The sequence below is a fragment of the Serinus canaria genome, chromosome 26, assembly GCF_022539315.1.
Source record: "Serinus canaria isolate serCan28SL12 chromosome 26, serCan2020, whole genome shotgun sequence".
Taxonomy (NCBI): domain Eukaryota; kingdom Metazoa; phylum Chordata; class Aves; order Passeriformes; family Fringillidae; genus Serinus; species Serinus canaria.
The window spans coordinates 2,410,572-2,429,377 of NC_066339.1; the positions used below are offsets into that span (position 1 = coordinate 2,410,572).

Sequence of the window (18,806 nt, forward strand, 5' to 3'; positions counted from 1 at the left end):
ACCTTCCAGCATCTCCTCAGGGTTGGATCGTGCCCTCCATCCCGGGCTGTGCCCTCCCCCCTGGGCTATGCCCTCTGGTGACCTCTGCTGATCCCTGGGAGCACGATGCCAGAGTCTTGCTAGGCAGAGGGCACAAATCAAGCTAGCCCAGGGATATTTAGGGTTTTCCCTTCAAAAAAGAAAATTTTCTCTTTCAATCCTCGTGGAAAGCCAAAATCCAGCCTTCTCTGTGCAGCAGCAAACATTGCAGAGGGCTGCAGGGTGAGGGGACACACTGAGCGCCCCCAGCCTGACCGAGGGGATGCTTCAGTTTGGGGTGAGCAGCACCAGCTTTGCCCAGAGTGTGGAGAAGAACCAGCTGAGCTTTAGCTGGCCCTGATGGAGCAGATGGACCTGAGCTGGCTGCTGCTCCCTTGGGTTAAACAGCAAATGAGCAGGGTGGGGCTGCTTTCCAGGGAGGGATTTCACCCCAGGGTTGGGGCATCAGCTCCCAGCCCACAGTTCCTGCCCTGGGAGCCTGGGCTCAGATCTGCTGTGGGCAGGGGATGTTTGTTCCAGTTATGCCCTAGAGATAACAGAGTTTCCTCCTGCCTGACTTCATATTTGCAGTTAAAGAGCAGGGAAAATGCCTGTGGTCCATCTGATCCCCTGTCCCTCGGGAAGCAGAGTGGCTGCAGCCCATGGGCAGCCAGTGGGTTTAAAGCCAAGTTTATAATTCAGGAGCCTTAAAAAAACCATCAGAGAGCAGCACAGGAAGGACATCTTCAAATTTTGGGGGCAAAGAGCCTCCACAGGGGGGATTTTCAGTTTGTTCTGTCATTGGTAGGATGTTATAATCCGGGGGCTATAGATAATCTTGTATTTTGGGTTATTTGGTGTCTTAAAATAACATTTGCTGTTTGTCTGCTGTTCTTCCCCCTGCTCCAAACCCCCCCAGCCCCAGACCATGGCAAACCAGGAAAGGATGGAGATTTTCCTGCCCTTCCTGATGGCACTGGCAGTGCCTTTGCAGAGCTGCCTTGGGCCCTGGGGACTCTGGGGACACCGTGACCCTCTGGATGGCTCCTTCCACACCCCACTTGCAAGGCAGCAAACAGGAAACGTGTGAGCACCGGCAGTTGGTGTCACCCAGAACGGAAGGTGCCTTGAGTAAGAGAGGAGAGCGGGGCCAGCTCTGTCCCTCTGAGCTGGGGAGCCCCTGGGCCCGTGTGCCCCACACTGAGCGTCCCTTGTGGGGAGGGTAAGTCCTGCTGCTCCGGGGATGGCTCAGGCATCACCTTAAGAAAGAGAAAAGTGAGGGGAATGAGGGTTTGTTCTTGCTGTTAGTGATCCAAGGGGGCTATTTCCTGCTGCCTGTGAGGGACTGTGGCTGGGGGCTCCTTTCTGAGGGCTGGGAGCAGTGCAGGGTGCTGTGGAGGGAGGCAGGACACTGGGAGCTGGGGATGCCATGGGGGGCCCTGCTTGGCTGGGGGGGGGCACAATTCCCATCCCATCCCATCCCATCCCATCCCATCCCATCCCATCCCATCCCATCCCATCCCATCCCATCCCATCCCATCCCATCCCATCCCATCCCATCCCATCCCATCCCATCCCATCCCATCCCATCCCATCCCATCCCATCCCATCCCATCCCATCCCATCCCATCCCATCCCATCCCATCCCATCCCATCCCATCCCATCCCATCCCCCTGCTTGTTCAGTGCCTCCATCATGCTGTGGGCTCAGCTCACCTGCCCTGAAGCTGGAGCAGGAACCAGGGGCTTCTCCATGCCTTAACCAACCTCCTTGCTCCCCAGAGGTCCCACTGCTGCTGTCTTAAACGCTGAGACCCCCACAAAGGTGTTTCTGGTCCTGTGGGACTCCAACAACTCCACAAGACCCTCTTGCTTTAAGGGGCTGGGCTGGTTTTGGGCCCTGTTCCCATTTCTGGTGCACACTGGGATGTAGCAGGATCTGTTTCTCATGGCAAAGGAAGGGGGCAGAGGGCTGGAGGAGCTGCTGTCCCCTCAGGCTGGGAGTGGAGAGCTGGGCTCAGCCAGACTGAGCACAGCTCCAGCTCTGTGTCACCGCTCCCCACGGCTGCCGTTTCCTTCCCTCGCAGTTTCAGCTTTGCCACACAAAGGACAGCCCCTCTTGGGGATGGCATGGTGGCTCTTGGTGACACAGCCACCCACCCAGGCTGGGGACAGGGCACTGGGGGTCCCCAGCTCAGGCCCCACAAGCCTGGGTGAGCAGCAGCGTGATGGAAACCTGCCGAGGGCTCCTGCCCTCTGCCCGGAGGTGACTCACTGCTGTGAAAACTGGGGGAGGAATTTAAAAAGTGCTGCTGAGCTCTGAGAAGGCAGGTGGAACCAGCACGCCTTGCTCAGACCTCCAGCATCACCTTGGCTGGTCCTTTGCTGGGGTCACTTCCTTGCTGTGTCACCTGCATGGCCCTTGCTGGTGCCCTGTGCCCTGTGCCCTGCCCCACAGCCAGGGAAGAGCATGGGGACATTTGGGATGGGCGCATGGCTGGTGGCAGGAGCAGTGTTCAGCAGGTGGGAGTTGGGCTGGGAGCCCCTGGGAGGGCTGGCAGGAGCAGCCGTTGTGCTGCAGATCCAGGCTCCATTTGTGCCATGCAATTAGAGATCAGGGTTTCCCTTCCCTTCCCTTCCCTTCCCTTCCCTTCCCTTCCCTTCCCTTCCCTTCCCTTCCCTTCCCTTCCCTTCCCTTCCCTTCCCTTCCCTTCCCTTCCCTTCCCTTCCCTTCCCTTCCCGTCCCTTCCCTTCCCTTCCCTTCCCTTCCCTTCCCTTCCCTTCCCTTCCCTTCCCTTCCCTTCCCTTCCCTTCCCTTCCCTTCCCTTCCCTTCCCTTCCCTTCCCTTCCCTTCCCTTCCCTTCCCTTCCCTTCCCTTCCCTTCCCTTCCCTTCCCTTCCCTTCCCTTCCTTCCCTTCCCTTCCCTTCCCTTCCCTTCCCTTCCCTTCCCTCCCTTCCCTTTCCCTTCCCTGCCCTTCCCTTCCCTTCCCTTCCCTTCCCTTCCCTTCCCTTCCCTTCCCTTCCCTTCCCTTCCCTTCCCTTCCCTTCCCTTCCCTTCCCTTCCCTTCCCTTCCCTTCCCTTCCCTTCCCTTCCTCTTGCCAAGCCCTCCTCAGCAATCAGCGTTTGGGCCCTTGACAGCAGCAAAATGAGTTTCCAGCTTGGTCTCTCTCTGCTGTCTCCAACCAGGCTGGAGCAAAGGTGCCCAGCGAGGGCAGGGCCGGCCGAGTGTCCCCTCCAGGCCAGGCGGGGCCATGTCCGAGCGCCGGGCGGGCACCAAGGGCCGGCGCTTGGGCTCCAGCCGGCGCAAGCAGCTGCAGGAGGGCCTTGGGCAGGCACCAGCACCAGCACCCGGCCCCAGTGAGGAGCCACCATGGGCATCTGAAATAGTGCAGAGGGTGCGGCACCTGCTCAGTGCCAGGGACACGGAGCAGGCAGGAGTTGTCACCCGCTCGGACATGCAGGTGAGGATGGGGCTGTGCCCTGGGCTCCAGCACTGCCATGGTCACTGGAGATGGTGTGACAGGTGGGTTTTACCCTGATTTGCTTTGGTTTTAGAAGCTGCAGGAGGAAGGTTTGCCATGCAGCAGGGAGGAGCTGGAGCTGGTGTTCGATGGGCTGGATGCCGCTGGCACCGGGCGCTTGGGCACAGAGGAGTTCACGGCAGGGCTCCGTAAGTGCAGCCTGGACACGGTCCTGGGGCTCTCCTGGGGGATGTGAGGTGCTGCCTTTGCTGTGACACAGGATGAGCCGTCCCCATGATCAGCTCTCAGCCCTTGGCTCACCTGGAGTGGGGTCCTGCTGTGCTGAACCGCTTTGTTGGAGCCGTGGAGGGGGAAGCGTTGGGGTTTGGGCTTTGCTGTTGCCCTGCTGGGCACTGAGGATTTGGGGTATCTGTCAGCAGGGCAGTTCTTGAGCTCCCAAAACGCTGCCAGGGAGCACCGGCGGAGGAAGACGGCGTCGCGGAGGGTGCGGCTGGTGCTGCCCGGCCCGGCACTGCCAGGGGGGCACAGCGAGGAGAGCAGGCACTTCGCTGCCCTCATGGAGCAGCTGGGCACAGACAACCCCTCTGAGGAGTAAGTGCCCTGCTTGGCACCCGTGGGTGTCCTGCAGGATGGATAGAGGGGGAAAGGCTCGGGGCAGGAGATCCCCACACAGGCAGGGAGCCCAGAAAGGCCCTGGAGGTGCCTTTGGCCTGAGCACAGGAGCAGGGTCACAGCGACCCCAGAGCTCACACACCTCAAAAAGTGTGAGTTCAGTGACTCAGCTGGCCTGGCTTTGGGGCTTCTGGGGGGGATGCTCACCCCGAAACACCGCTCTCCCTGCAGACAGGAGATCTGGCAGCTCTGGCTGAAGCTCCGGCAGGACGAGCCCCAGCTATTGGACAACCTGGAGGGCTTCCTGGCCAAGATGAGGCAGCGCATCCAAGAAGCCAGGAGAGAGAAGGAGGCTTTGGAGCTGACTCTGAACAAGTGAGTCACCCCAGGATAGTGCACAGGGATGGGACAGGAGGGATGGGGACAGGGATGGGGCCCTGGAGGGCCACCCCAGCCGTGTGGAGAAGCCTGCGTGCCTTCAGCATCTCCACCAGCGGCCGGAGCAGAGGTTTCGCCAATGTTTGGGGTCGGGCTCCCTCTACAGTCACGGAAGCGATGGCAAAAGGGCCGGACGGACTGTCGGACACATCCGTGCTGGGGGACACCCTCGGGCAAGCCCAGCCGCAGCCCGAGGCTCCGAGGGGTCCCAGGGATGCATCCCCCGGAGCGGGGTCTCACAGCCCTTCCCGGCCCTGCTGTCGCCACAGGCGTGTGGCCGAGCACGACAAGGACGTGCAGCAGCTCTGCGAGGCCCTGGAGCAGCAGATCCAGCAGGAGCAGCTGCGGCTGCAGCAGCAGGTGGGTCCCCGGCTCCTCCTGTCCTCCTGCTGTCCCTGCTGGGGGACCCAGCACCCCGAACCCTCTGGGCAGCTGCCGGGGGGTGAGTGGGTGCCAGTGTCCTTGTGCTACCCAGAGCATGGCCCGGAGCCAGCAGCAGGACGAGGAGCTGCAGCGAGTGCTGGAGGCCAGCGAGAGGGAGGTGCAGCGCTTGGTCACGGCACAGATGGAGGTGGGCTGGCCCCAAGCCCCTTTGTGAGTCGGTGGTCTCTGGGCTGTGCTGTAACAGCCCCACGGTGCTGCACAGCCGATCCCGGTGTGTCACCACCAGCCTTTGCTGCAGGTTTTCACACAGGACCCTCTACACCCCATCCCTGCCCTCCCCTCCATCCCCAGAGGACACAAGTTGAGTCTCCCACCCACCATCCTGGGGGGGGGGGGGGTGAAATTCAGCCCCGGCTCTAGAGGAGGTGGTTATGAATTATTTGCATGGGGATTTTTGGTTCTGAGTGTCCTGGTTGCCATCCCACAGCTGGAGCGGCGCTGCCGCAGCCTCCAGAGCTCCCAGCAAGTGACCAGCACAGAAAACCAGCAGCTGCAGGAGAGCAACCGCGCCCTGCAGCAGCACCTGCAGCACCTGCACCAGCAGCTGCAGCACACCCAGGGCCACCTGAGGACAATGAGGGCTACAGTGGCTTGGGAGCACATGGGGGAGCCCGGGTGAGTGGCTGAGTGACCGTGTGTCACTTGTGTGTCCCCACAGACATCGTTTCCTCCTGGATGGGGAATGAGTTGGATGGGCCTCAGGCATCATGGTGCTGCAGTGCTGCCCATGGTGCAGGTTAATGGTGGCTTGGTGTGCAAAGCATCAGAGGAAAAAGCAGGACTATCAGCACCATGCAGTGAAAGTGTGCCTGGAGGGCAGTGCCAGAGACCTGGGGGTGTGTTTCACACAGGAGGGCTCAGTAGGACTGATCCAAGGATTGTGGGTTTTGCTGACCTGCCCTGGCACTGCCCTGACAGCCCTGGCACTGGGTGGATGTAGTGGAAGGGATGGAGTTCCTGTTTTGACTCTTGTGCTCTGTTTGCAGGGACAGAGTGGTGGCAGAGTTACCCATCGAGGTGCCAATGTCCCCACAGGTATTTCAGCTGGGTGTGTGGGGACAGGACAAGGACCTTGTGCTGTTGTACATGAGACTGCTGAGGAGCTCAAGAGCACAGGGTGTTCCTGCAGCACTGCCTCCCCTAAGGTCTCTCTCAAACGGGGCTGGTGCAGATGTTTGGGAAGGGAGGGGGTTACAGCACCTTACTTCTGGTACCCCCAAGATTTTGGGTGGGTACAGCTGGATACCTGCTGGAGAAGCCCACATCGTTTCAGGTGGATATTCTCCCTCACCAAGTGTTTTTTTCTCTCCTCTTCCCACCCTGTTTCCTGCAGCTGAGTCCTGGGAAGAGCGAGAAGTTCCGCTCGGAGATGCGGATCAGGCTGGGATCCCAGAGCAGCGAGAGCAAAGCCAAGAGCACCCACCAAGTGTAAGGGGTCCCCTGTGTGCCCCTGGGCTCTGTGAGCTGGGGCTGAGCCCAGGCCCTCCCTCCACCCTCCCCAGGCAAACAATGATATTTGTCAGCACTCCTCTCCCTCCCACTCATCTCTCACCCTGGAGCTCCCATCTCTTATCCCAGCTCATCACTCCCCTGGCTCAGGAACTGGCTGTACCTGACTGAGAGTTGTCTTTTCCTGGCTGATAATGTCAATATGGGTACTGGGGAGAGGCCAGGATGCAGCCCTGGGTCTGGCTGCCTGTGTGTGCATCCCCCTTTCCCCTGCCCCCATTGCTGCCTGTGTGAACTCCAAGTGCAATGGGGGGAAATAAAATCAGGTTTGGAGAGGGATGGGGTGAGACTGTAGATCAGAGACCCTCTGGGACTGACTGGGGATGGGAGGCAGATGGAGCCTGACCTGGGAGCTGGTTCATTGCCCCCATTTTCTGCCCTTTCCAGGGTTTGGGAAATGCTGCCAGCAGAAGCAAACCTTTCAGGAGCCCCATGGAAAGCAAGCTCTGCAGAAGAGGACCCCTTCCCAGAACCTTTGAAAGAGGAAGGTGTCTCTGACCAAAGCTCTTTGCTAAGAGAGATGAATGATGCAATAGCAGCTCTGAGCAAACATCTGAAGGCACAGGCACTGGATGCATCCCCTGTCCTGGCAGACACTGCCTGTCACCCCTGGGACAATGCTGAGCCCCAGACAGGGCCAGAGGCAGCCACAGCCCATGAAACAACCCCTGGGGTCCTGCAGGAGACCCTCCCTGGCCACATCCATCATGAGCTGCTAGAAGGAGACCTGCAGGAGGGACCTGGCACAGCTGAGCTTCGTGCTCCGGATGTGACACAGGCTGGTGGGTCTGCAGGAGCTGGGCACTGCACGGCTCAGGAGCCAGGGGCAGAGCAGGGAGAGAGCCCAGAGCAGGCACAGAGGATGTTATTCCAGCAAGGAAAGGGAGCTGGTGTGGAGGAGATGGTGCTGAAGGTGGCTGAGCATCTGGGAGACAGCATGGAGGCAGGAGAGCAGGTCCTGATGGAGGTGGAGGGAGCAGGGTGGCTGCAGGGAACAACAGCTTGGGCAAAACCACAGCTCCTGGGAGAGGATGAGGAAGTGGAGATAAGCCAGAGAGAAGATTTGGAGGCAGGTCTGGGGCCACCTGAGGCTGGGCAGGAAGGTGTAGCAGTGGGACAGTGCCTTGCCATGGATGAGCAGCAGCCAGGGAGGACGTTGGGGGTGCAGGCCCCAGGCACAGAGCTGCAGGAACGGGCTGACCCCGCATCAGGGCTCCCTGGAAAACTGGAAACTGAGCTGGGAGAGCACCTGGAGCCACAGCCACCATCCTGGGGTGAGGCACAAGTGGGAGAAGCCCATGGGGGTGGTGTCCCTGAGGTGGCAGTGGCTCCAGGCCCAGCAGTGCTGGATGAGGAGTGTGCCAGGACGGAGGTGCAGCCCCAGGGAGAGACCACGGACTCCAAAGTGCTGGAGGTGCTGCCAGCCCGAGCTGAGCGTGCAGGGAGCAGCAGAGCTGGGGGCGAGGAAGAGGAGGAGAAGGAAGCAGAGCCCAGGGAGGCAGAGCAGCAGCTGCAGGGTGAGTGTGCCAGGGGAGGTGCAGGGTGGAGAGGGAGCATGGGCTCTCTGGAGCCACTGGCAGCGGCTGTGCCACCCACCCATGGGCAGAGAGGAGGTGGAACAGATGTGGAACTGATGGAGGCCCCCAGCAGCACCAACATGGAGCTGCTGGCAGAGGTGGAAGCAGATCTGCAGGTCTGGATTGAGGCTGGATCTCCAGGGACACAGCAGGGAGGGGGTGTGGATCCAGGTGTGCAGCTGGAGAAGGATAAACCAGAGGTAGGGCTGGGAGAAGAAATGGGAGCTGCTGCAGTGCACAGCGAGGGTCCTTCCCCTGCAGAAACACCTGTGGGCAGCCCGGATGTGTGTGGGCTGTTCCCAGGTATGTCTCAGGCACTGGTGGAGGCAGATCTGCAGCTCTCTGTGGATCTCAGCCCAGAAAACCCCCAGGGAGGGAAGGGGGAAAGAGCTGTTCAGCTCCCAGAGAATGAGGAAGAGGATGGGGCAAAAGGACAGGTTGAGCAGGGGCTGCCACATGAGCCAGTGCCTCATCCCAGTGCAGTGACCTTAGGTCAGGGGGAGGGGGCTGCTGCAGGGCTAGAGCTAACGGAGAATGCTGAAGGCCTGGACACTACTGAGGAGCACAGCAGTGGTGCCAGTGTGCAGCTGATTGCAGAGGGGGATGAGCTCAGACTGAGCCCAGGAGGGAGCACTGAGGCAGATCTGCAGCTTGTGGGCAAGCCTGGATCCTCAGGGACAGAGCAGGGAGGGAGTGTGGATCCAGATGTGCAGCACCTGGATCAGGGGGATAAAGCAGAGTTAGTGGAAGGGGAGGCAGAGGATGCCCAGGCAGATCTGCAGCTGGCAGAGGGTCTCAGCTCAGGAGTCCCACGGGGAGGAGAAATTGGAACAAATGTTAAAATTGAGGAGAAGGATGATGAGGCACAAGGACAGGGTGAGGATGGGCTGTCACATGAGCCTGAGCTTGATCTGCATGGATCAAGAGTCGAGCACGGTGAAGGAGCTGGTGAAGACATGCAAGCACAGGAAAAGGCTGAAAGCCTGGACACTATTGAGGACCAGAGCACTGGTGTCAATGTGCAGCTGATTGCAGAGGGGGATGAGCTTAAATCAGCCTCAGGAAAAAGCACAGAGGCAGATCTGCAGCCCTTAAGCCAGACTGACTCCATAGGGACAGAGCCTGGAGGGAATGTGGCTCCAGATGTGCAGCCTCTGGATCAGGGGGATAAAGCAGAGGTAGTGGAAAGGGAGACAGAGGACTCCTGGACAGACACTCAGCTGTGTGTGACTGCCAGCCCAGAAACTCCCCAGGGAGGGGAGCACTGTGCAGCTGTGCAGCCCAGGGATGGGGCTGGGGATGGGGGACAAGGACAGGGTGGGAGTGGGCAGATGCAGGAGCTGGTGCCTGACCCATCTGGAGTGACCATCAGACAGAGAAGGGGGACGGAGGCAGGTGTGCAGCCAGTGGAGGAGGCTGAAAGCCTGGACACAGTGGAAAATCAGAGCACTGGTGCCAATGTGCAGCTGATTGCAGAGGGGGATGAGTTCAGACTGAGCCCAGCAGGGAGCACAAATGCAGATCTGCAGCCCTTGGGTGAGGCTGGATCCTCAGGGACAGAACAGGGAGGGAGTGTGGATTCAGAGGTGCAGCACCTGGATCAGGAGGATAAAGAAGAGTTTTTGGAAAGGAAGGCAGAGCATGCCCAGGAAGATATGGTATTCCATGAGGGTCCCAGCCCAGGGGCTCCATGGGGAAGGGAGGGTGAAAGAGCTGTTCAGCTGGAGCAGGAGGAGGATGGGGCACAAGGACAGGGTGAGAATGAGCTGCCACAGGAGGCTGAGCTTGATCTGCAGGGATCAGGGGTCAGGCAGGGAGGGGGGGCTGATGTAGACATGCAAGCACAGGAAGAGGCTGAAAGCCTGGACACTACTGAGGAGCAGAGCAGTGGTGCCAGTGTGCAGCTGATTGCAGAGGGGGATGAGCTCAGACTGAGCCCAGCAGGGAGCACAGAGGCAGATCTGCAGCTCATGGGTGAGGCTGGATCCTCAGGGACAGAGCAGGGAGGGAGATTGGACCTAGAGGTGCAGCATCTGGATCAGGCTCATAAAGAAGACATTTTGGAAATGGAAGTAGAGGATGTCCAGGAAAATATGATGGAGGTCCTGGCAGAGGTGGAGGCAGATCTGCAGGTCTGGAATGAGGCTGGATCCTCAGGGACAGAGCAGGGAGGGAGTGTGGATCCAGAGGTGCATCCCCTGGATCAGGGGGATACAGCAGAGTTAGTGGAAGGGGAGGCAGAGGATGCCCAGGCAGATCTGCAGCTGGCAGAGGGTCTCAGCTCAGGGGCTCCATGGGGAGGGGAGTGGGGAAGAGCCCTTCAGAATGAGGAGGATGAGGAGGGTGGGGCAGAAGTACCAGGTGAGAATGGGCTGCCACAGGAGTCTGTGCTTGCTCCAGAAGGAGCAGGAGGCCGACAGGGAGAAGGGGCTGGTGCAGGAGCACAGCCACAGGCGGAGGCTGAAAGGCTGCACACACTGGAGGCCCAGAGCACTGATGCTGCTGTGCAGCTGTTCACAGATCAGCAGATGCCCCAGTCAGGCTCAGGAGGGAGCACAGAGGCAGATATGACACCTTTGGGTGTAGCTGGGTTGTGGGAAGGGGAGCAGGGCCTGACTCCAGGTTTGGAGGCAGTTCTGGGTGCATCTCCCACTGCAAACCCATGGGAAGGAGCTGCTGCTGCAGATGTGCCCCCTCCAATTGAGGCTGCTTTTTGTCCTGAGCCTGCCACTGCTTCAGAGGGCCCTGGTCTGGAAGCAAAACTGGGAGCATGCATTGGTCCTGAGGGGCAGATTCTGGAGGCACAGGAATTACTGCAGGGAGAGAGGCCTCCTGCAGAGGGGAAGCCTCTGGATGGAGCTCATGGTCTGGAAGTGGCACAGGGAGAGAGGCTGGAGGCAGGGGTGAGGAATGAAGTGAAAACTCAGGGTCAAGGACTAAACCAGGGCCATGATGATGCTGAGTTAGCCTCCCTGGTCTCCGAGGTGCTGTCACAACTCAGCCCCCAAAAGCTGGAAACAATGATGCAGGAGGATGTTCTCATTCCAGATGTGTGGCGGCTTTGTGCTCCAGGACAGGCAGCCCAAAGGGAGCTTCAGGAGCAGGTTTCAGCACAGGGACATGAGGGGAGGCTTCACACGGTGGCCCAACGGTGGCCAGAGGGGGAGACACCACCCACGAGGGAACCGGAGCACACGGCTGCTGGACCTGCTGAGCATCCGAAGCAAGAGGTGCCACCAGCATCACCACTGCACACAGCTGTGCAACCAGGAGATGCTGGCAGTGATCAGCTGGGGGTGGTCCTCAGAGAAAACTCACTGGGGCAAAGGCAGCTCTTGGGAGAACAGAGCAAAGGCATCAGTGTTGGTCAACGAGAGAAGATGCAAGAGTTTGGTCAGAAAATGAGCCAGGAAGGTGAGCCCAGCTCAGGAGAGCCAGGGGCTGTGACTGCAGGTGGGGCAGGAGCTGCTCCACAGGGTTGTCCTAAAGCTGCCCTGGACCCAGACCACCTCTACAACGTGCTGTTTGTTGGGGACTCCCACGTGGGCAAAACGTCGTTCCTGTACCGTTTGCACGCTGACTCCTTCAACCCCCACCTCACAGCCACAGTGGGTAGGTCTCCTCCAGCCCCTGTCCAAGCTCTCACTTGGATCACAACTGCAGTTCCCCTTCCTCCACCCCACAAGCTGCTGGAGGTCCCCACGTGCCTGTTTCAGCTCACACCAAGCATGTTGTACAACCAGTCCCCAGGGGCCAAGCAGAACCACCAAGGCCCCACGCCTGGGTGCTCATGGGCAGGAAATGCTGCTGCTGCTTCTCCTTCCTAGCAACAGTGGCCCAGTGCTCTCCTCTCTGCTTTGCCTTTCAGCTCCATTCTCCTTTCTTCACCAACCTGGTTTTATTCATCATGAGATGACCTTCCCAAAATCCAGCAATTAAACACCTAAAAACCAGGGGCTCACTTGGGACCAGCCCCTGGAGCTGCAGCCTCAGACCACCCTGCACCATGTTTCTTCTCCATCCATCTTCTGTCACAGGGCAGAACTCTACAGTATCAAAATATCCTCTTTTGTGTCTTCCAGGACTGGATTACCAGATCAAAACCCTCGTTGTGGATAACAAGTGCTTTGCTCTCCGCCTGTGGGACTCAGCTGGTCAGGAAAGGTGAGGTGCTGCTGCTGCTTAAAGACACAAACTGGGTTTTTTCCCCTGTAGTTTAGGGGCAATTGATATCCTTTGCTTTGCTAAGCAAAGGTGAGATTGCTCAAGGAGGGACTCTGTACAGTATGTGATCTGATAAAGCATAATAAAGGAAGTAATTTAGATAAAACTGGCGCTCAGACTGTTCCTATGGGCCCTGCCATCAGGACAAGAGCCAAATCTGGGGGTTGCCTGTTTTGTAGACGTGCATTCCCACCTTTCCCACTAAGATTTCACATCACACCTAGGCAGAACCTCCTTAGACCGTGCTGGTGATCATCCAAAATGCCCGCAGGTACCGCAGCATGACCAAGCAATTCTTCCGGAAGGCGGACGGGGTGGTGCTGATGTACGACATCACCTCCGAGTACTCCTTCTCCGACGTGCGCTACTGGCTCAGCTGCATCCAGGTGGGGGCGGTCCCGGGCTCTTGGGACTGACAGACGCGGCCAAGCCCTTGGAAAGGGTGTACTGCATTGCTTTCATTATAAAATAATTTTTTTCGTAGAGGATTTAAGGCAGATACAAACAGATTTTCACACGCTGGCAGTGTTTCCCAGGGTAATTTGTTGATAGTGTGAAAAACGCCAATCACTTGTTTTTAAAATGTTAAAAGTTTAATGGTTATAAAAAAAGTAATACAATTAGAGTAATAATAACTTTGACAATTTGAATTAGGACAATATGAGACAATAGAAACAAAGGGTTTGAAGCTGAGCTGTTCTGACCTTCCCTTCTTTCTCACTCAGGAAGGAGCAGAGGATGGAGTTGCTGTCCTGCTTCTTGGGAACAAAACCGACTGTGCTGCCCAGAGACAGGTCCCTACAAAGGAGGGTGAATGCCTGGCCAAGGTAGGTGGTGAAGCACAGCCACCCAAGCGAGGCAGGAACACCTAAAGATCAACACCACCAACCTGAAGAGGTGGAGAAAGGGGAAAGCCCTTAATTTACCCCTCATGCATCAGTGGTTGACAAAATGCTCTCTGAACCCATCTCTCACCCTTCCCTGCCTTGCTTTCCCTTTGCCACTTCAATTTTGCCTCAGCACCATCCCAGTAACTTGGTTTAAGGAACTGGATTTGTAAATTAAAAGATTTGCAGCTCTGCTTATCTTTGCTGTGAAGTGCTGAGTATCTTCCCAGCATCATAAAAATAATAAACCCACTGAGCACTATCCTGGTTTAAAGATACTGAAATGATCAAAGTTTGAGTAATCTCGTCACAGATAGATGGCTAATAAAAATTAGATGAGGAGAATGAGAAGAATCTCACCTTTACTGACTTAATTTTAAACCTTATGGGATTTGGGCCAGAATCCATGGACCAGTTTTGCTAGTGGAGATGAGGGATGGGTGCTTATTTTCCCAAACTGGTAGGGAGCAAAAGAGTTGGGAACATCAAGTTATGCCTCTCTCTGTGTTTGCTCCCATAACCAGAAGGCATCACAAATTCTTCTGGCTGCACAGTCATCCTTTTCCTTGGTATTAAAAGCTGGTGTCGTAGCAACCAGAAAATCTGGATTTCACCCTCATGTTCCAGTAAATAAGTTATTGAGTTATTTGTTTCCTTGATTCCCTCCTGTTCTCCCCTTGACTGGGACTGTCCCACGGCTATTTATTCTCACATTAAACTATTCCAGTGCAAGAACATTACATTTCTGCTCGGGGTTTGTGTCTTCCAGGAGCACCAGCTCATGTTTTACGAGTGCAGCGCTGCCTCAGGCCACAATGTCTTTGAGTCCATGGTCAGCTTCACCAGGTGAGCCATGTACTTGGATTTTTCCACCTCAATTTAATGGGCTCCCTCCTTGCTTTTTTTAACTCCACATACTTCATGTCACCACCAACAGAGAACTCCATGCCCAAATGTCAGGGAAAACTCAGGGAAGCTCACGCTGGGATGAGCATTTAGCACTGCCCTAACTTGTCTCCTGAACAACCAGCATTGCAAGGAGGTGAATTAAACCCTCTTGGGAATGCTGCTGATTTCTCTCTGGCTTGACTGAAACAAGTTCTGTCTGTGATTTGATTTAGGTTGGAATTTTTAGCACCATCCACAGCTCTAGAATGACATGGAATGGGAAGAATCCCGACTCCTTTCAGCTGTGCTGAGCCTCTTGTACCAAGGCTTGTCAAAACAAACAGCACAGAAATACAAAATATGGGGGGAATACCCAGCTCATTTGTTTCCTTTTCTCCCAGGCTGCTCAAAGATCGTGAAGATGAATTGAAAAATAAAGCAGAAGAGGTACCAAAGGCACCTCAGAAGAAAAAGGGCTGCTGCTGGTGATGGAGAGACACCCCACACACTGATCTGACACTGCACCAACAGCCAGAAAAGCATAAAAACAGTCCTTGGACACCTTCTCTTTTCCTGTGTGTCTTCCTTGCCTGATCTTCCTTGGATGCTGAGAGCAAAAGCTGCTGTGGGGCACCCCCTGTCAATCCCCCAGAGCACACCAGCCCTCCCAAATACTTCTCAGGGAACTTTACCACTTTCTTTTGGAGACCAAAAACAGGCCAAGAAAAGAGGCAGAAAAGGAACCCAGCTGGGTCTGAGATGCTGCAATGATACTGGAAGCAGCAGGGAGTAAACCCAAGCCTTGGGAGAGAAGAAATGAAAACCTGAAGCCATCCAAGTGTATAAACCAAGGGGGTTTAGTGCTGTTGGTGCTCTGGGCTGTGGGGACTTCTCCTCTGGCTTTGCAATCTGATTGGATTTGATCAGGAACAATGAGATATTCAATATATTCTAAATGCCCTTAAATCTCTCCAATGACACAAGGTAAAGCTAATTTTTCTTTTCTGTGGTTTATCCTACCAGTGAGCAGTGATGGGGCTTGACAGAAACTACTGAATATTTTGCTCAAAATAAATTCAAAAGCCCCAAGAGAGAGTCCAGGACAAGAAGAAGATAAATGCTTGCAAGATGTTTCTTTCATTGTGTTGTCCCCAGAGCAGAATTCTGGATTATTGCAACAAATTTCAGAGAAGAATGAGCTGTTGCATCCTGCCCTTCTGCTCTTTGTGAAGTGCTGAATTGGTTTAAATCCAGTTTGAAAAATCTAAATAAGCATGTTACAATTTCAAGGTGGTTTTTTTTTTAATCTTTTCACAGCTTGATTGAACTATATTTTTACATTAAAAAAACATACAGTCTGAATAAATAAGAATACTAGTGCTATATTTTAGTATTTTATATGCTCCATGTAAATTCCCAGCAGTTCAACAGGTGTGTTTAAAGACTCTGCTTATGCACAGAGTTTGCAGAAATAATTCTGCCTAGTTGGGTTTGCTTTTTGTTGCCATTATTATTTATAGGTACATAATGGCAAAGCATAATAGGAGCCAGTTTGTGCTTTAGAAAAATTAAGTGACAACAGGAGTTGGGCTTCTAGCAACACTATATATTTTCATATATAATTATATCTATTTTATATATATCAGCTTCACCAGCCAGGGTCCAACTTTGCAATGACCCTGGAATTTCAGAGTCTTTTAGGGATGATTTATTTCTCCTGCACATCACAATTTATCACTCCAGTACCTCTGTACCCTGTCTCCAACCCCTATGTCTCCCCCCAGCCTACCTCAAGGCATTTTCCTTTGGCCCCATCAATAAAACACTTTATTTTCTTTGTGCAATATATTTATTGCTCCCATTCCCTGTCCATCCCTCTTTACTGTATTTCTTTATACAATATTTTTAGTGATGGAGCAGCTCCTCAGGAAGGATTTATGTGGCTCAGCTCAGAGCTGTGCCTGGGGGGGGGTTGGTATTTGGGATATCTGGAGTCGCTTTTTCTTATTGTTTGGGACCATCTTCACTATTTCTTCTTTTATTTAAAATAATATAAATCCAAGTGTACTTTGCAAATGTGATCCACAATAAGAGAAGCACCATTTCAGTCTGATCAACCCAAAAACTTTCTACTGGATCTGTAACACTTCCCCATGTAAAGCCACCCATCAGATCAGCTTTTATTTTGTCTAAATATGCTGGCATTGCACATGGAAGATACTGCTTGGCCGAGTGGCAGCAGGATTGTGCAAGAAACAGTTTTATCTGATTCCAAAATGAAGAGTTGAGGCCATGGAGGCTGAATTTTCCCATTAGATGGCAGCAGATGCAGCAATTCCTCCCCACTGCAATATTGCTGCTGCAGGGAAGGACCAGAGAGCTCCAACAGGGCTCAAAGTGGGAACTGAAAAAAAAAAAAAGCCTTCCCAGAACAGCAGGCAGAAAGAAATGTCTATCTTATTCCCCTGGAAATCATCTGTAGAAAAAAGGATGGAGTTTGTGCCCAAAGCATGAGCTACCACACTCCAAACCTCCCTGCCAAGCTTGGAAATGAATTTTTCATTGCCAGGCTGGGAGAAACACGGGGCAGGCAATAAATCACACTGGAAAACATGGGCAGCATGTTGCACTTGAAAGCATCTTTCACCTTTAATAATTCACATTCCAGCAAACATTCCCTCTCTGGGATCAAAGGCACCGCTCCTTTGCAAGCCATTCAACGCCTGCACAAGTATTTGGAGGAGGATCAAGGCCTGGGATATTAATAGCAAGAGGGAAATGCACATTTGTTTGGACCACAGGATGTTTTTTTTTTAAATCAGGTGGTTTCCTTTTAAGCTGTTTGAAATTCCTCAAGGCACTCCACAAGAATTAGAGGAGCTGCCTCAGCCAAGCCAAGATTGGGAAGATCTCGGATCCCAGCCCAAAGTCAGCAGGGATTTACCATCATCCTACTTGGATGAATCCACCTTGGAAGCAGAGAACCCACACAGCTTCTGACAAGTTGGAACAAATCTTCAACCACAGCTTTCAGTGCCCCAGCCGTGGGATTTGGGTTTTGCCCAGGAGTGTCTCCCAGAATTTCCCCCCATTCCCCTGGAAAGGCAGTAAAATGGAGATGAGGAGACAACCCCACTCCCCTGGGCTGGGATTGACAGGGCAGGAAATCCAAACCTGAGGAGAGGAAGTCCTTTTTCTTGCGATGTTTAATTCATCTGCAGAACTCAGCGCTGCAGGAAGTTGTTGAGGCCGAGAACTTAAACAAGGCTGAAATTTAAACAAGGTTGCTCTAAAGGGACCTGGTCTGGTGGAACAGGGGGAGTTGAATGAGATGATCTTTAGGGTTCTTCCAACCCAAAGCATTCCAGGATTCTACGAAAATGCATCAGAGAGATACCAAAACCACTCATCACACCCAGAATCAAGAGCTGACTGAAAATATGTTTAATTGCAGTTAAGGACTGAAGCTCGTGTCTGATAGTGGGGTGAGGCTGAGACCCCTGGCTCCTGCATTCTCCCAAGCTTTTCATACCAGGGGTGCCTCCAGGGACCTTTCCTTGCCCCATTTCCAGCTCATTACTCCTTGAAGCCTTTCCCACAGTTTTTAGGGCTTTCCCACGTATTTTTAGGGGTTGTTCACTGTGTGCCCAGTGGGAATGGGCACCCATGTCCCCCATGGGGCTGGGGATAAGTGGGGTTCAGGGGGATAAGTGGGTCTCCCAGAGGGTGCTGGAGGGTCTGGGGGGGCTTTGAGGTGATGCTGGGGATTAATGGGATGCTGGGGGGTGGAGGGAGGTGTTAGGGATGCTGTGGGATGTGGCTGTGAAAGATTTTGGGGGTTCTGGAGGATGTTAGTTGTGCTGTGGGCTCAGGAAGATGCTGAGGGTTCCTGTGGGTACTGTGTGGAAAGTCTCAAGGTGCTGGAGGGGGCTCGGGTGTTTCTTTGGGGGTCTGTGAACGATGGGGGATCAGGTAGGTGCTGGGGGTGGTCTCAAGGTGTTTATGGGCTCAGGAAGGTACTGGTGGGGTGTCTCTGTGTAATGACAAGATCAGGCAGGTGCTGGGGTGGTCTCAAGGTATTTACGGGCTCAGATGGGTGCTGGGAGAGATCTTAGGGGTCCTGAGGAGCTCTGAGGGTCCAGGGGAGCCTCAGGCTGGTCTGGGTTTGGGATAATCATGGACTGAGATGGGTGCTGGAAAAGCGAGTCTCCATATTCTGGGCTGAAACATGTGCAGGGAGTCTCAGGGGGACACTGGGGGTGCCAGCAGGGAGGGATGCGGGTGCTGGGAGCTGTTGGGAGGCACCGGGGTGGTTGGGTGTCCTGAGGGATGTTGGTGGCACTGGGGCTGGCATGGGTATTGGAGGGTCCTCGGGGTTTTGGGGGGTCCCGGGACAGTGCTGGGGGTTCCTGGGGAGTGTTTGGGCCAGCAGAGGGACAGGTATTGGTGGGGTCCTGGGGAATGTTGAGGCTTTGGGCCGAGCAGGGTGTTGGGAGTCCTGGGCAGCGCTGGGGGCCCAGGCTGGGCTGGCCCGGGTGTTCAGGGCCCCGGGTGGTGTGGGGGGTCCTGGGCAGGGCGGTGTTGGGAGTCCCGGGGAGAGTCGGTGTTCCTCGGACGGTGTTATCCGGGCGGTGTTGGCTCCCCAGGCACTGTTGGTTCCCCGGGCAATGTGGGGGTTCCCTGGGCACTGTTGGTTCCCCGGGCAGTGTTGGGTCCTTGGTCCCGG

At 55.1% G+C, this 18,806-nt stretch overlaps 1 protein-coding gene across 2 annotated transcripts; it reads left to right on the forward strand.

The window, feature by feature from the left end:
* Positions 1-877: 877 nt before the first annotated feature.
* On the forward strand, positions 878-15,893 carry RAB44 (RAB44, member RAS oncogene family). 2 transcript variants are annotated; one of them, XM_050984980.1, is made up of 17 exons: positions 882-1,240; positions 3,206-3,480; positions 3,575-3,689; positions 3,921-4,092; positions 4,345-4,488; positions 4,821-4,911; positions 5,027-5,122; positions 5,423-5,610; positions 5,982-6,030; positions 6,329-6,423; positions 6,892-7,286; positions 11,130-11,693; positions 12,164-12,245; positions 12,577-12,691; positions 13,031-13,132; positions 13,962-14,038; positions 14,482-15,893. In XM_050984980.1, exons 2-17 carry the CDS (start codon positions 3,271-3,273, stop codon positions 14,567-14,569), a joined length of 2,583 nt encoding a protein of 860 aa, XP_050840937.1. In that variant the 5' UTR covers positions 882-1,240; positions 3,206-3,270; the 3' UTR covers positions 14,570-15,893. The 2 variants fall into 2 exon arrangements, with proteins under 2 accessions (XP_050840936.1, XP_050840937.1); XM_050984979.1 differs by having other exon boundaries at positions 878-1,240; positions 6,892-11,693.
* The last annotated feature ends 2,913 nt before the right edge of the window (positions 15,894-18,806 follow it).

Excerpts from the sequence above, each read along its gene's own strand:
- RAB44 (XM_050984979.1), top strand. The coding sequence starts at position 3,271 with ATGTCCGAGCGCCGGGCGGGCACCAAGGGCCGGCGCTTGGGCTCCAGC. Across the intron at positions 3,690-3,920 it reads GGAGTTCACGGCAGGGCTCC|GGCAGTTCTTGAGCTCCCAA; the intron begins GTAAGTGCAGCC and ends ATCTGTCAGCAG. Across the intron at positions 12,246-12,576 it reads GACTCAGCTGGTCAGGAAAG|GTACCGCAGCATGACCAAGC; the intron begins GTGAGGTGCTGC and ends AAATGCCCGCAG.